Below are 17,189 nucleotides of genomic sequence, written 5' to 3' on the forward strand. Positions count from 1 at the left end.
GAGGACTAGCTACTGAAGAGCTGCAGTGGGATATCTGCATTAACTTTCCAGCTGTTTGTTAGGCCGTTTACAACAATATATTTCTTGCAGGTTAATGCATAATTTCTGAAAGAATTTATAGTTTTTTTTCTTATCTGAACATAGTGTTGTTCTTATCATAATACTTTCCCAGCACAGTTTTGTTAGATGATTTAAATACTTTCTTCACCACTGGTAGGAACATATTCAGTGGGTGGATTTGGGTCATCTGTGCAGGTGACGAAACTCTCAGGAGAAAGGAAATATATTATATATACCATGAAGACACCAGATGCACTTAAGGAAGTGGTACTGTTCATTGTGCTGAATGCTTTTTATTATTATTATTATTATTAGTAGTAGTAGTAGTAGTAGTAGTAGTATTGTTGTTATTATTATTAATTATATTATTTATCTCAGCTAGAAAAAAGAGGTTCAACAATACCGCTGTTTTGAGCAAAAATGACAATAAATTAAAAATACTCCATTACCAGCTTAGACTGTATATAAAGATCTTACAGTCTACGATTACAAGTTAAAATGTAGCTTGAGGCGAGGTACAGAGGTATTATTAGCAAAACTAAAAGTATTCTTTTTGCATTACGTTCCCTTTCGGTGTGTTAAAAGAATATGATTACTGATGCATTAACATGTAAACAGCATTTTATTGCTTGAGGTAATTTTAACTGATTTATATACTGTTGGGTAGTTTGATATTTAACAATACATAATATTTTATAAGATGACGACATAATGTATTTAAGTAACACACAACTATAGCTGTCAAAGAAATGTAGTGGAGAAAAGTAAAAAAAAATATATATAATAAATAATAAAATAAGATAATCCTTTATTAGTCCCACGGGGGGAAAATTTGCAGGATTACAGCAGCAAAGGGGTACAGTGCAAACAACAAGAGGCATATCTAATAAATAAGATAAGATAAGATAAGATAAGATATTCCTTCCTAGTCCTGCAGTGGGGAAATTTGCAGCAAAGGAGATGCATCAGCTAACACAGTAAAAAAAGAGCTAAACAAAGTGTAACATGAACCATTTAAATAGAAGGAAGTATAAAAATAGGAGCAGTATGTACAGTATTGACACTAAACAGACTATTAACAAAATTGCACAAGTGGAAAATGATATTGCACAGTGAGAATGAAACTAAATTCCACCTGAAAATATCAGGTTATTGTCAGTTTTTGGTGTGTAAGTGTGAGTAGTCTACTGGGAGCAGTGCTGCTTGTGGAGTCTGACAGCTGCAGGAAGGAATAAGCAAGTAAGTAATGTAAAGTATAAAGTAGTAAAGTACTTCAAAATGTTACCTCTAGCACTTCACTACTTGAGTAAATGTACTACTTTACACCACTGCATGCAGGATGTCATGTTTCATGCAGTAACAGCAGGTGGCAGCAGCAGCAACACACCAGCAGTGTGTCTGCAGTTAATTCAGAAGAGGAAGAAGAAGAAGACGAGCGTGACCCGTGACGTGCCAGTGACGTGTTACGTTGTTTACGCCAGAGCACTGTTGCTACTCAACAACTCCTCAGTTAGCTTTAGCTCTTATGTGCTTTAACAAACAAACATTCAGGATTATTAGACGGGTCGTCTGCTTTATGTGGAGAATAAAGTGGAGTAGAATGGTCCTGCACAGTTAAGGTAAATAAATACTTTATGTCTTATTGTTATTGACTGTAAATGTGCTGCTAATAGCAGATACTTGGCTAGCATGCTAATGGTGCTAGCATGACAGACAGGTGAGCACAACCAGCTACCTACAGCTAGTCTGCAACAACATGACGTCAGCTGCAGGCTGCACAGTGTGTTTTACCTGTATACTAAGTCTTTAACAGCAGCTTCCACTGCTCTGTCGGTCTCAAAACCAACAGAAAATATGTGCATGTGTGTATGTGTGTATATATATGTGTGTGTGTGTGTATATATATGTGTGTATGTGTATATATATATGTGTATATGTGTATATATATGTGTGTGTGTGTATATATATATGTGTATGTGTGTATGTGTATATATGTGTGTATGTGTATATATATGTGTGTGTGTGTGTGTGTGTGTATGTATGTGTATGTGTGTATATATATGTGCATGTGTGTATATATATGAGCATGTGTGTATATATATGTGTATGTGTGTGTATATATGTGTACGTGTATATATATATGTGCATGTGTGTATATATATGTGCATGTGTGTATATATATGTGCATGTGTGTATATATATGTGCATGTGTGTATGTATGTGTATGTGTATATATATATGTGTATGTGTGTGTATATATGTATACGTGTATATATATATGTGCATGTGTGTATATATATTTGTATGTGTGTATGTGTGTGTATATATGAGCATTTGTGTATATATATATATATATATGTGTATGTGTGTGTATATATGTGTACGTGTATATATATATGTGCATGTGTGTATATATATTTGTATGTGTGTATGTGTGTGTATATATGAGCATTTGTGTATATATATATGTGTATGTGTGTGTAAATATGTGTACGTGTATATATATATGTGTGTGTGTGTATATATATTTGTATGTGTGTATGTATATATATGTGTGTGTGTGTATATATATGTGTGTGTGTGTATATATATGTGCATGTGTGTATATATATGTGTGCATGTGTGTGTATATATATGTGCATGTGTGCATATATGTTTGCATCTGTGTATATTGAAGGAACTGGCCTTCTACCTCCGAGAGGTCAAGGCCCAGTTACGTGTTGGTTAATCTTGTGTGACAAAGAGAATTTCCAAACAGACGGGTTAAAGCATAATAATACAATTTATTCCGAACACTTAATGTTGCATAAGTAAAATAAAAGAGTTTACAGATATCTGGATCCAACCTACATGTCCCTGACAACATACAGTGCATGGGTCAGTTCGTGAAGTCTGAACCCCGAGCTATCCCTGATCCAGCCTATTCATGGTTTACACAATATTAATATTCATGAGCTTATGGCACGTGATGTTTCTGCTGCATGTCTTCTTCTTGGTTATCTCTTTCTGACTCCTTCCTCCCTTTGGCCTTGAAAAAAGAACAGAGCATGCCATCCTCCCTGTCCTCGCAAACACTTCACACACAACAAATCCAACAATCAGGTTATTGCAGGTCATTGTAAGCACTTTTGTACATAATAAATCCAACAGACCCTCTTTTGAACTTAACTAAGTTCACCTACAGATAATGTTACATACAGATATATTTATTATAAGCATAGATAATGTTATGTACAGATGTATTAATTATAAGCATCATCACACAACCTCTTCAGGATCAACATCTTCACTATCCCCCACCATTTCCAGGAGACCCTGTCTCTCCGCTTGGAACATGGCCATCTGATAAGGAGGAGGTGCATCCGGATGCTTTCGTTGCACAGCAGAAATAATCACGCGCTCAGTGAGGTGGCGAATACATGGAATACAGCAACAACCGCATAATACTAAGCATGCACACACAGCAAGGATTGAGGAGAATAGAGATACCACCATGGACTTCCATTTCCCAAAGGTACGGTCTAACCAGTCGTTAATGGGGCTGTTGATACCTGAGTCATCGTGCATGGATTCAGACAGCGTCCGGAGCCCCTCTAGCGCTTTAGTTACAGTCCCGTCCGGCGCTGTATTGTTAGGGATGAAAATACAACATGAGTCTTGGAACATTGAGCATACACCGCCTTTCTCTGCCAGCAGCATATCTAATGCCATTCTATTTTGGATCACCATCAGTGACGTAGGAGCCATTTGTTCAGCTAGTCCGGCAATTGCATCACGGGTTAGATTAGTCAAACGGAGAACATTATAGTGGATGTAGTTAATGCGGTCAACATTTTTGTTAGGAGTGATAGGGATCAGAGCACTTATTATAGGTATGTTTTCAAAACCTGCAGCTATTTGGTCAGCTAGTTTATATTCATTAGGGAAGCTACCTCACTACATCATTCTTTATAATCTTGGTTTAGCCTTCCCCCCTTGTAGCCCACACCTTCCACCCTGCTTCTGAGTGAAAGCATTGTCTATTGTTAAAGAGTTACTTGTGATTAGCCAGTTTTAGCAGAGTGCAGAGGCGAGGATGATAAGTAATGTATCTAAACTAGTACAGTCTGTGCTTTCCCAGGTTATTCTTTATCCTTTTATCATGAATAACTAAAATGGTAACTGAAAACACGAAAATACATGAATTGCATTAAGATAGTAATATGAAATGAACGAGGACAAGAGAGGTAAACACAAATGCTACAGCAAACGCTACTAGCAGTTTGTCGTACTGCATGATGCTTCTAGTTTGTTTTCCTGCGCGCAACTGAAAAACTTTTATCTGGGTGATCCTATTTTATACTGGTTTGGGAAAGGAAGTGAAATTTCTCTCTGGTGGATTCTCCCCACCCCTGGTTTCTCTTTTTTATCTATTTTTATCTATTTTTGTCTATTTTTGTCTATTTTAGCATTTATTCTAAGCAACAATTTTTAATACAATGTGATATATAATGTTTTTCAAAAACCACCTAGATGAGTCCACCTAAACAACCATGTTAGCCTGATTTAACTGTAAATACAGGCAAGACCTTGTAACCTTCTTTCCCTTATGTGTATCTCATCACAGTCACAGTTTATACAGTATATGAAAAATAAAAAATTATACGTGACCCTCTTTTCACGTAGCCTGGGCTCCTTGTGGGGCTGCCTCCTCTGCTTCAGGTCCTGTCCTGCTGCTGGAGCACTGTGTTAGGTGCCACCAGTTGAGTCCTTTTCCTGCAAGCTGCACAGCTGTTGCAGTTCTGGCCAGAACCTTGTGTGGACCTGTCCAACGTGGCTCCGACCACTTCCTCTTTAACACCTTCAACCAAAGGTGTTCCGGGGGTCCGGAGTCAGGTCCTGGAACGTCCTCTGTGACAGGGGTGACAGGTTTGTCACCTGTATAGGAGAGAGCTGACACAAGAGCATTAGCCTTCAAATAGTATGGTCTGTAACCGAGGTCAGGAAGGGGAGAGGGGTTTTGGGACGGCCCTGGGAAAGGTCGGCCACACGTAAGCTCAAATGGTGTGAGTCCTGTGATTGTGGATCATACACAGTGCCAAATTTGTGTTTTAGTCCCAGAGCCTTTTCAACAGATTGCAGGTCTTTATTTTTGAAATGTGAACCATTATCTGACCTGATCAATTTAGGAAACCCATGTTTCGGAATGTACTCATTCACCAGACATTTAATGACTGATTTTGCGTCCTCTTTTCCCGTAGGGTAGGCCTCAACCCAACGTGAAAATGCGTCCACAATTACTAGGAGGAATCTTTTCCCCCCAGCCCTTACTCCCATATCTGTGAAATCCATAAAGATTTCCTGTCCCGGGGCAGTGGGAGAAGGATGTTTTCCTGCCCTAGGAGTGATGGTCGGTCTGATGTTACATGTACTACATACGTCACACTTATTCAAGAAGTCAGTTATAGTAGCATGTTTCCGGGGAATCCACCAGTGGCGGAGATCTCGTAACATCTGTTTGTGGCTTTTATGGTCAAGTCCATGAGTCTGAGTCAATATTGAGGACATCCAACAGGGGGGCATAACTATTTGATCTCCGTTATACCATATACCATCAAACTGTTCTATAGCTCCCTTATCTTCCCAGATGGTTCGTTCTGCTGCTGTGGCAGATTCTTGAGCTTGTATAATGGAGAAATCAGTTATCTCAGAACCGAGATCTGCTGTGGTCATGACCATCATAGTAGGTAAATACCCTGCCGCCTTTTTAGCGGCTGCATCAGCTGCTTCGTTTCCTATACTCTCTAAGTCAGTGCCCTGACTGTGTCCTTTCACTTTGATCACAGCTACCCTCTGTGGTAACTGGATTGCTTCCAACAACTCTTTCATCAACTCCTCATGAGCCATAGGTTTATTCTGACTAGTCTTAAAACCCGCTTGCACCCAGCCAGACATATCTCTGTGAATTGCATTGCACACATACGCAGAGTCTGTGAAAATATTCACTGCCTTCCCTTCCGCTAACCGCAGAGCACAAACTACAGCCGTAAGTTCTGCTGCCTGAGCAGATTGTTTCCCATCAAGAGGTAACACATTATATGTCAGCCTTTGGCCTTCATATGTAAATGAGAAAATGTCCTGTAAATGATCTGCTAAGGGCAGGCAAAAGAAGGCGTTAGCCAAATCTATACATGTGAAAGATGTATGGGCTGGGGTGAGCTTTGAGAGAGCAGAGTGGGGGTTCGGTACTGGTGTAACAGGAGTCAAAACCAGCTCATTGATGGCTCTTAAATCATGAGCCATTCTGTATGAGCCGGAGGGTTTGATTACTGGCAAAATGGGAGTGTTCCACTGAGAGTAAGATTTTCTTAATACTCCCGCCTTTATCAGTCCTTCAATCGTAGGAGAGATACCCTGGGCTGCTTCCACTTTATGCTTATACTGAGGTCTCCAGATAGGGCAGTAAGTCTTCATCTCGAAAGTTACCGGTTCCATGCTGCACCTGCCAACATCAAAGGGGCCCGTAGACCACAGTGAGGAAGGGAGAGCTGCCAACATGGAAGTGGCTCCTTCGCCATCTAACATCTCCCTACCGTGGTGGCGTGTTAGTAACTCATGTTTGCAAATACCTGACACTGCATTGTAAAAGGAGAGTCTATATATGTTAGAGGATGGTGAGATTGAAACCCCCAAAAGGGAAATGGGAACCCAGTCTGTCAGAGCGACTGCTGCTTTAACCATGGGGCCTAAGTCTTTAGCCTGATGTTTTGGAGCTATGGCTAGGGACACATGGGGAACAGCTTCTTCTGACATGCGATACCATTGTTCTTGTGCTGGGGTTAGTTTTACTGCGGCTGCTACTCCTGCTGGTGCTATATAAACATCTCTTACTCCTATCCCCCAGGTTGTATCTAACAGGTTCTGTTGGAACTCATCTTGATACGTAAGATCATTATTTCTGTCATAATTCAGAGTGCAGTGGGGAGGATCGGGAACAGGGAGGTAAGGGTGTAGAGCCCTAATCCATGGTTGCCACATGTTATAGAAGTCAATCAGAGGGTTTCGGTCGGCTAGCAGGGCCCAATATATGTCTGCACAGGGTGGTGGGGCATCAGGTGAGGTATCAGGACTCAACATGCACATGCGATCAGCACTGGAGGGCGAGGAGCACACCATTTCTTCTCCTCCGGGGAAACTCACTATCACAGCTTCTGGTGAACAATGTACAGAAGCCCCCAGTGCTGCCAAAACATCTCTTCCCAGGAGATCACGTGGACAATCAGGTGCATACAAAAAGGGGTGCTCCATCACCTGTCTCCCAAGCCGGACAGGAAGGGGAACAGTAAAAGGCAGTCTTTGTTCAGTGCCGGAAAATCCCAAAACGGAAACATAGTGAGAGGAAAGGGAACACATAGGTTCAGCTAAGGTGGCGTAACGTGCTCCCGTATCCACCATGAACCATCTTCGCTTTCCGTTCACTGTCAACTGGAGACAGGGCTCTGCCAGCCCCTACCCCTCCATCTCCGTCGGGCACCCCTATGGGAACATTCCTGGTGTATATGGACCAGGTGGAGGTCCCTGCGCAGAGTACCCGCTGTATGCCTGCATTGGAGCTAGCTGTTGGTTTGGTGGAGTCTGTATTGTTGGCTGATATGACTGCTGTGGAGGCCCTCTCATCTGCTGTTGTTGTTTCTGAGGACAGTCACGTGCCCAGTGATCCGGGCTTTCGCAGATGTAACAACTGCCTCCTCTTGGTTGGGCATACCCCCTCCCCCTGCCTCCTCCTCTCCCTCTGCCTCTATTCCGGCCTTCATGATAAGGGGGCTGCTGATATGGGGCAGCTTGGTAAGGAACATGATACTGGGGTTGATACATAGCCTGTGGCGGGCCCTGCAGTGGATAAGGATTCTGTGGCGGGGCTGGAGCTGGTGCTACATTTTGAGCCATCTGGGTATCTTTTTCTTTCCCTCCCTTTTTTTTATCTGTCGCACGAGTCCGTGCGTCTGCCAACTGTAATTTAGTCAACTGAGCTACCATCTCTTTTAATGACTCACTTTCCTCTTCCTCCTCCTTGGTTTCTGCATCCTGATGATGACAGAAATGTGTTTCCCATCTTGATGATTTTGCCCCTGCCATATCTGGATTCTCTTCCATCTTTCTCTTAACTCCTTCCGGAGCATGTTTTAACAGAGCTATTCTGAACAGAGGCTGCTGTGATTCTTTATCTGGGTTCACCCCCGTAGCCCCCGCCCACTCTGTCTTTGCTCTTTCTATGAACGTGCGTCCACTCTCCCCGTTCTTAATCTTAAACACCAAGCTGTGGAGCTTGCCCGCTGGTATGGGATACTTTTGTCTAATAGCATTACCGAAGGAGGTAGCGTAGGGGTTAAAGTTCCAAAGTACCACCTAACACTTGAAACAATGGTGCCATAACTTCGTTTGTATAATCACTGTCCTGTGGGGTTGGTACCGGACTAGGGGTAGGAGGAGGATAAGGAGGGGGGTTGGGATGTGGGCCAGGTGGGTACTGCTGATGGAGGGACATGTAATGTGGCGGCTGGCTAGTATGTGGGTTTGGTGGTGGGGGTGCGCTAGGACTGGGTGAGGGATTCACTAGTGGTTTTGCTTCAGCGGTTTTTGCGTGGGTGGCTTTCGTCTGGCTGCCTAAGGCTGATAGTGCAGCCATCTGTATCACATTATATTTTACCAATTTACTTGCCAACTCGTCTTCTTTCTTCCTCAATTTCCCCCTTACAAACATATGTCCCTTTTCTTTGTCTTGTCTTGCTTGCAGCAGCTTTCTATGAACCACCTGTATTAATGCTCTCATCACTGGCATCTCACCGTGGCTGGAAAATGCCCTTCCTTCACTGTCATGTTATACCACTCATCTAGGTCTTGAGTCTCTTTATTTCTAGTCTTGGGATCAAATGTACAGATTACATTGGTCTTAACTTTAGCCCATTGCTGTCCAAATGATAAACGGGGAGGCCCACAGCCACCCCGTTCCTCACAGTCTTTGTCAAATTCTCCGTCCATTCTGTCCAGTACTATTTCACACAGGTTTATTCAGTTTATGACAGTAACTAGATTCAGAGTAAATGGGTCGCTATGCCCCTCGCTGTGATCCTACCAACATAAGCTTCTACTGGACACTTTGATGTTCCAGCGATGTTGGCCCAGTATCAACAGTAAGTTTTAATTTTCCTCTGAATACTAGTTATTAATGTACACTCATACAGTTTTTATTACTAAACGGGCAGCTTTCCTCCTCTTAGTCTTTACCAAAAGGGCAGCTTGCTCCCCTAAATTAATTCAGCTTTCCTCCTTTTAGCTCTACTAAAAGGGCAGCTTTAATTCAGCTTTCCTCCTTTCAGCTTTACTAAAAGGGCAGCTTTAATTCAGCTTTCCTCCTTTTAGCTTTACTAAAAGGGCAGCTTTAATTCAGCTTTCCTCCTTTTAGCTTTACTAAAAGGGCAGCTTTAATTCAGCTTTCCTCCTTTTAGCTTTACTAAAAGGGCAGCTTTAATTCAGCTTTCCTCCTTTTAGCTCTACTAAAAGGGCAGCTTTAATTCAGCTTTCCTCCTTTCAGCTTTACTAAAAGGGCAGCTTTAATTCAGCTTTCCTCCTTTTAGCTTTACTAAAAGGGCAGCTTTAATTCAGCTTTCCTCCTTTTAGCTTTACTAAAAGGGCAGCTTTAATTCAGCTTTCCTCCTTTTGGATTTACCAAAAGGGCAGCTTTAATTCAGCTTTCCTCCTTTTAGCTTTACTAAAAGGGCAGCTTTAATTCAGCTTTCCTCCTCTTGGATTTACCAAAAGGGCAGCTTTAATTCAGCTTTCCTCCTCTTGGATTTACCAAAAGGGCAGCTTTAATTCAGCTTTCCTCCTCTTGGATTTACCAAAAGGGCAGCTTTAATTCAGCTTTCCTCCTCTTGGATTTACCAAAAGGGCAGCTTTAATTGAGAAAGTCTTTACTTCTGCAACATTTATCACTACAAAGGAGATTCAGCACAACAAGAGAGATAATTTAGAGTAAGCCAATATGCAGAGTTCGATAAAACAGGTTCTGCTCACCTTTAAGATTTCAGGGATCCCTTTCTCTCTCTCGCCGGTCTGTCCGTCCTTTGGACACGCTTCTCAATGCCGAAGATCACGTCGGGGTCACCAATTGAAGGAACTGGCCTTCTACCTCCGAGAGGTCAAGGCCCAGTTACGTGTTGGTTAATCTTGTGTGACAAAGAGAATTTCCAAACAGACGGGTTAAAGCATAATAATACAATTTATTCCGAACACTTAATGTTGCATAAGTAAAATAAAAGAGTTTACAGATATCTGGATCCAACCTACATGTCCCTGACAACATACAGTGCATGGGTCAGTTCGTGAAGTCTGAACCCCGAGCTATCCCTGATCCAGCCTATTCATGGTTTACACAATATTAATATTCATGAGCTTATGGCACGTGATGTTTCTGCTGCATGTCTTCTTCTTGGTTATCTCTTTCTGACTCCTTCCTCCCTTTGGCCTTGAAAAAAGAACAGAGCATGCCATCCTCCCTGTCCTCGCAAACACTTCACACACAACAAATCCAACAATCAGGTTATTGCAGGTCATTGTAAGCACTTTTGTACATAATAAATCCAACAATATATATGTGGATGTGTGTATATATATGTGCATGTGTGTATATATATGTGCATGTGTGTATATATATGTGTATATTTGTGTATGTGTGTATATGTGCATCAGCTAACAGTAAAAAAAGAGCTAAACAAAGTGTAACAAAATATGAACTATTTAAATAGAAGGAAGTATAAAAATAGGAACATTATATACAGTTTTGACAATAAACAGACTATTAACAAAATTGCATAAGTGGAAAATGATATTGCACAGTATGAATTACAGCTGAGCAGTACTGATAGACAGTTGGTATACAGTAAAGTGCAGTTCTTGTCAGTTCTTGGTGTGTATGAAGGTCTGTTCTCAGCTGCAAAGGCCAAAGAAACAAACATTGCTGTTTCTTAATGCCTCTGTTCACATGTTTTTCTTTCAGGAAACAGTGATGCCATAGAGAAAGGAGGCACTGCCAAGTCTCCTCCACCGGGGAGGAGAGGTTTCCTCAGAAAATGGCAACTGAACTCCATGAGGCTATTTTCATGGCCAAGCAGGAGCGCCACAAAAACCTGTTTCTTAACTACAGAAACCTGAATAAATTCCCAGTAGAGCTACTGAAGGATGAGGGCCTGCAGTATCTGGAGAGACTGTACATGAAGAGGAACTCACTCACAACACTGGTAGTCACACAGGCAATACATGCTGATTTCTGCTGATGTCAGACATCACAGATGCAGTTAACAGAACATGACTTTACAAATGTTAGAAGCTATTTTAGTTCGACAAAAGAGGCAACAGTGAGCAGGGCATTTTCACACGTCTATTTCCTGTTACATTTACTGATTATTTCTGCTTTCTCTCTCTATCAGCCTGACAACCTTGCTCAGAAGCTCCCAAATCTCATTGAACTGTGAGTATTCAGCAAAGCTGTGTTTTTTTTTTTACAAATAATCATAACAAGAGTTGCCATGAAGAGTTGCCTTTAACTATTAAGAATTAAAAATATTTGTATTATGCTCTGAATGAGGCTGTCTGATGCATTCTTAAATTGTAACTCTGACAGACTATTACACTTGGATGTACTGTATGTCTAACAGTTGACTCGAGATCTTGAAAATAAAAGGCCTCACACTGTTTTAAAACATTAACCGAAAACATTAATCAAGATATCAAATAGTTTGGTCTTTTCAAATTGTAACATTTTTTTTTTTTTTGTCATTTAAGGTATTTGCACTCAAACAACATAGTCATTATTCCTGAAGGTAAGTTCTCTGTTATGGCATTATAATGTGTCACTTAGCTTTCACTCAACAGCATTTGAGTCCATTGCTGCCCCACTTTGAGAAAAGTCTTTATGACCAAAGACATAGTTATCAAATGCTTCTGCTTGACTGTTACACTTGTGTAACTTGAGTGCTTTCAGTCTATGTTGTTTACACAATACTAAAACACAAATTCAAAGGGATTCAACAATATTAAATAAATAAGGGGCTGCTGGAAACCTCTCTATGTTTAAGAAAAAGATTGAAACTAAACAAGCAAACCAACCATAACAATAAAGATGAGATGCTCAGGCTGTAGAAATCATGTATAACACACATTCATTTATTAATACTGACATGACATAACGTGACACAAAATAGAGAAATCTGGAGATGAAGTCAAAGCCTTTATTTGTGTCAGTTAAGTTTGTCTTTTCACCATAATAAGGGCAACTTTGGTTTGATCCACAGCTATTGGAAACCTGGCCAGACTACAGTCACTGGATCTGAGCAACAACGCCCTCCAGTTCCTCTGTCCAGAGATCGGCCGACTGAGGTCTCTACGGCACCTGAGACTGTCCAATAACTATCTGAAATGCCTTCCTCCAGGTATAACACAGCAGCTCTCTGTCTAGTTGTCATTTATTCCTCATGATCTTCTTCAAGTGCAGAGTCAGGTTTATTTTGTCACTCGAATTATGAAAAACACAGTTGAAATAAACAATGTTTTTCAGGACAACTGTATAAAAACTGACAAAACGTCAGACCAAACAACGGTAAAGTCAAGAAAAAAATATATATACAGGTATATTGTACATCTGAATTCAATATGTATACCAAGATATATGTACATATAAACATAGTTATACACATATATTATCTTTGTTTGTCTGTTTGTGTTCCCCACACGGTCCACTTGCATGAGTCTCTAAATGACAACACATTTATACTTCATTCACGGTATAAAGTCAAGCAAATTGATTAACATTATACCTGTAACATTTGCCGCTGTGGGGTACTAAGTCATATTATGCATATTCATTGGTCATGGTCAGTTTTTAGTTGTGAAAATACCAACCTGAATTGAGTTGTTAAGTATTTAATTTGCCAGCAGAGGGCAACAAAGCTTCTCAACCAAACTGACAAGAAAACGGACAACAGCATCACCATACTGTGTACCAGCAACACAGTGAGAATATGGACATTGTGTCTTTACTATAAATGTAGAAACTAGGTATTATAAATAAAGCTAAAATCCTTATTATTTTGTTTTTCATTTAATTTTATTTTGGAGGTTTAACAAAAAACAGTTATTGTCAACTTGACATTTTAATGTTATATTCTGATTTTAAGTTTTCAACCTCAGTACATTTTGTAAATAATTCGGAAACATTGGTGACATTTCAGCGGCCTACTGCTAGAGGTGGAGAACAAAAATGTTTGTTTACTGACGAATTACTATGTCCATACGAGTATCTTAACACACTCTCAGACAGAGATCTGTTTGCCTACTGAAGATCTTTTGCATTTGAGTTTCATTGCCATTTAAAGCCCAGTGTGGTAACATAAGGTCATAGTTACGATCACACCAACAGTCTGTCTGACTTAATTCCTTCTGACCTGTCCTCAAATGACTGAATCAATCCTCTCACTCACTGTCAGTGTCTGTAAAATACAGCAGGAAAGGGAATGTGATATTGAGAAACACACAGACTCCAGCCAAAATATCCAAGTGTTCTTTCTTGGTTCCAGACTCTTTGGAAATGTTAGATGACATGAAAAATAATGCTGCTGTTTGTCAGCATTTCAGATTACAATAGATTTATTAAAGCAAAACTGTAAAGTTCCAAATAATTCCATTAAAAACATTTTAATTTTATTACATTTTGTGCCGAGATTTGTTTTTTGAAATGGAAAATTTCTAATTTAGTCTCTCTCTCCTGTCTGTCTGACACCTTCAGAGATCGGTGATCTGCAGGACCTTGAGACTCTGGACGTGTCCATGAACCAGCTGAGGTCTCTACCGGATCGGCTGCACCGCTGTGTTTCTCTGCAGAATCTGACAGCGGACCATAACCAGCTGAGTCATGTTCCCCGGCAGCTCTGCTGGCTCCACCGGCTCAACCAGCTCTCCATGGCCGCCAACCGGCTGACCTTTCTGCCGCTCGGTCGGTAATACCCCCTTATCTGTGTGTTGCCATAGCGATGTAGATATTGCGAGCGAGGCAATGTTAATATCTGTGTGTGTGTTTTAGATCTGGGCAGATCACGAGAGCTGCAGTTTGTGTTTGTGGACAACAATGTGGACCTGAAAGGCCTTCCCTCCTACCTGTATAACAAGGTCATCGGCTGCAGCGGGTAATGCAGCTTATCAGAGTTAGCTGTAGGTATTTGGTGGTGAAGTAATTTGATATAGCATTAGAGACATATAACATGAGTTAATTTAGCTATACATTGTTTGAATAGTGGAACAAAATTGTAAAAAGTTAAAAGATATGACTATAACACCATAAAAGAAATGCAGTTATACCATGTTTCAGTTGAAATAAAAAATAAATAAATTTGAGGGAGTATATCTGCGTGTTGCTCCCATACAGGTGCGGTGTGTCAGGCCAGGTGTTGGAGGGCGACCTGGGTGAGGTGTTGGGTCAGGCGCTGAGTGAGGCTCTGGTCGGGCTTCCGGCTGAAGTGAAGGTGGTGGGCTCAGAGACGGATAACGTGGTTCCCCTGGAGGAGATTGCCATGAGAGCCCTGCACCGCATCTACCACCACCGCCCAATAGGTGAGGAGTGATACACCCCGTATACTGTACCTGTATTTATATATGTGGCCAGTTGTGCCTCACTAACACTGTAATCTACAGTTAAAGTGATAGTTTGGATTTTTTGAAGTGGGGTTGTATGAGGTACTTATCCATAGTCAGTGTATTACCTACGGTAGATGACGGTCGGCAACCCCACTTCAAAAACACCCGAACTATCCCTTTTAACTTCAATTTTTTTGGTTTTGTTTGTTATTTGTTTTTACTGAGCAGCTGCTAGTGTCTGACAGTAGGACGCCATGATTGCACTTCAAAGCTTAGAAACGTATGACTGGAATTAGAGTCAACTAAGAAATAAAAAATGAACAACAATGAATGCACCAAACAAACAAAATGAAAACACCTATCACTGGAGATGGGAAAAAAAGTGTTTATAAACAAGTTGGTTATCAATCAAGTCACTTAAAAACACTTCGTTTGACTGCATAGAGTTATGAATACTCCCTGTACTGTTGTGTTTTTAGACATCAACTCGCTGCCTCCCATCAGCCTCCCGAAGAGCCTGCTGGACCTGCTGCAGTTCCCCCTGGGACACTGCCACCGCTGCAGTCAGACCATGTTCACCATCATCTACCCTAAACTCTTCCCTCTCCGTGACACCGCGCTGGCAGGAGTGCACCGCAGGTCAGAGCAAACGCACCTCTGTTCCTCTCCAACATGACCTACAGAGCTACAGCAGACCACTGACTACTAAATATAGAAACTTCACTCTTTTTCGCTACTATGTTTACAGATAACTACAAATCTCGTTAAATATTTGCAAAAGAATAGTTGTCAGCTAATCATGCACGCTCATCTTGCTCACACTTTTTCCCTCTCTTCTTTCCTCTGAAGGACGACGGTGAGTTTTGTGGCCTATTGCTGCTCCAGTCGCTGCCTCCGGACCTTTGACCTCCAGGGATGAGTTTGTTTTCTTTTCCCTGTACACACTCGATCAGGAGCTGTTGAGTGGTTTCCAGGAGGCGGCAGATAACAGCTTTTGTAATTTGTGTGGATCTCGAGGGTCTGTGAGCTCTTCATTGACAATACTAAGAACCACAGAGACACACGGCTCGTTCAGCAACATTTCAACACACTTAAGTCAAAGACTCAAACCTACATGATGTTCCTGAATCCAACCAACTGGGAGGATTGTATTCCTGTGTGTGGGGTGGAGGTCAAAATAATAACTACTATGTGTGAACAGTAAACTAACAGTATTAGACCGAAAGTAACTACTAACAAATTGGCACTTTTTAATAACAAGCACTGTTTGATTTTTGTGAAATCGACCATTTTCCACACAGAAGTTTATTGCAGCAGACATCCTGTTGATTGTGGAGTCATATTCGAGGTATTGACATTTGTACTACAGTTTGTTTTACTGATTACTAAAGACAATTTGAAGGGTTAAAATTTCCTGTAAAACATATTTGATATGTGTAATGTTCACCAGCAGGCACAGGGACCTGTTAGAGAATTATTCTGAATGTATTTATAAAATTGAGGTACCAGTCAGTAAAATGAGCCGAGGACTCGTCTCACGTTTGTTAAAGAGGTTTCAGAATTTTTGCAGAGTTTGCAATGTCAGTCGTATTGGGCAGGTGTCTTTTTTTTTTTTTTAAATGACTGATTTTGGAACAGGATTTAATATTAACATGTTAAAAACAAATGTTTTTTTATCTCTGCATTAACTTAAATGCACTCTGTAAAATTAGAATGAACCCAAAATGATCTAATTGTTGCAACAGGTTTAACATCTACAGGCCCATTCAGTTTGAGGTCAAAGGTTTCTGTCATCATCTGTAGGAGGAAATACAGTTTGTACACATCACTGTGTGGTTCTCTTGTTGAACTGACGCTTGTGTGTTAATGTTCATTACTATGTTGTACTATTATAATTTATCATTTGTTTTGATTGTGACGCATTTGGCAGTAAATGTTGTCTGATTTCAGCAACTTTAAGTGAATTTGTATCTTTTTTTTTTACGTCAAAGAGAGTTTGTCAGAGTGGATGAATAGATTGGTGTTAATGTGACAGTTGGACATTTGCATGTTAAACACTCAACCATAGAAAAACACACTTAAAGGAACAGTGTATAGCATGTAGGGGGATCTATTGGCAGAAATAATATAATCGTTACCTTAGAATGAGCTGTTTATATCTACTTAGGGAGTGGCTCCTCTTCCTGGAGCCAGCCGCCATGTCTCACAGTAACCCAGAACGGACAAACCAAACACTGGTTTCAAGTGGCTGCAGTCTGCAACCTCACCACTAGATGCCGCCAGATTCTACACACTGCACCTTTAATACCGGTAACAACAGCTAACGTTTTCTATCCTAAACACCTCCAATTCTCTTGGTTTCTTTCTGTGTCTTCTCTGTCCATTTCACATCATCAAATTTATGAATATATGTTTGAAGTAACAACAGTTTCTCAGCTAACATCACTGACTGTCTACTGTGATTA

General features: G+C 40.8%; 1 protein-coding gene and 1 long non-coding RNA gene across 2 annotated transcripts in view; one reads left to right on the forward strand and one right to left on the reverse strand.

Annotated features, from left to right (window-relative positions):
- The window catches only part of LOC119476662, a 28,534-nt gene extending 11,567 nt beyond the window's left edge, over window positions 1-16,967 (reverse strand). The window contains exon 1 of the long non-coding RNA XR_005204063.1: window positions 16,863-16,967. This is a non-coding gene — a long non-coding RNA (uncharacterized LOC119476662). The remainder of the gene's footprint in view (window positions 1-16,862) is intronic.
- Window positions 1,504-16,688, forward strand: lrrc28 (leucine rich repeat containing 28). The gene is made up of 10 exons (XM_037750037.1): window positions 1,504-1,679; window positions 11,096-11,336; window positions 11,526-11,566; window positions 11,881-11,918; window positions 12,390-12,527; window positions 13,880-14,086; window positions 14,174-14,276; window positions 14,516-14,700; window positions 15,204-15,363; window positions 15,574-16,688. The coding sequence occupies exons 2-10, from the start codon at window positions 11,169-11,171 to the stop codon at window positions 15,641-15,643; spliced, it is 1,110 nt and encodes a 369-aa protein (XP_037605965.1). The 5' UTR covers window positions 1,504-1,679; window positions 11,096-11,168; the 3' UTR covers window positions 15,644-16,688.
- Window positions 16,968-17,189: the final 222 nt, after the last annotated feature.

The sequence above is a fragment of the Sebastes umbrosus genome, chromosome 2, assembly GCF_015220745.1.
Source record: "Sebastes umbrosus isolate fSebUmb1 chromosome 2, fSebUmb1.pri, whole genome shotgun sequence".
NCBI lineage: Eukaryota > Metazoa > Chordata > Actinopteri > Perciformes > Sebastidae > Sebastes > Sebastes umbrosus.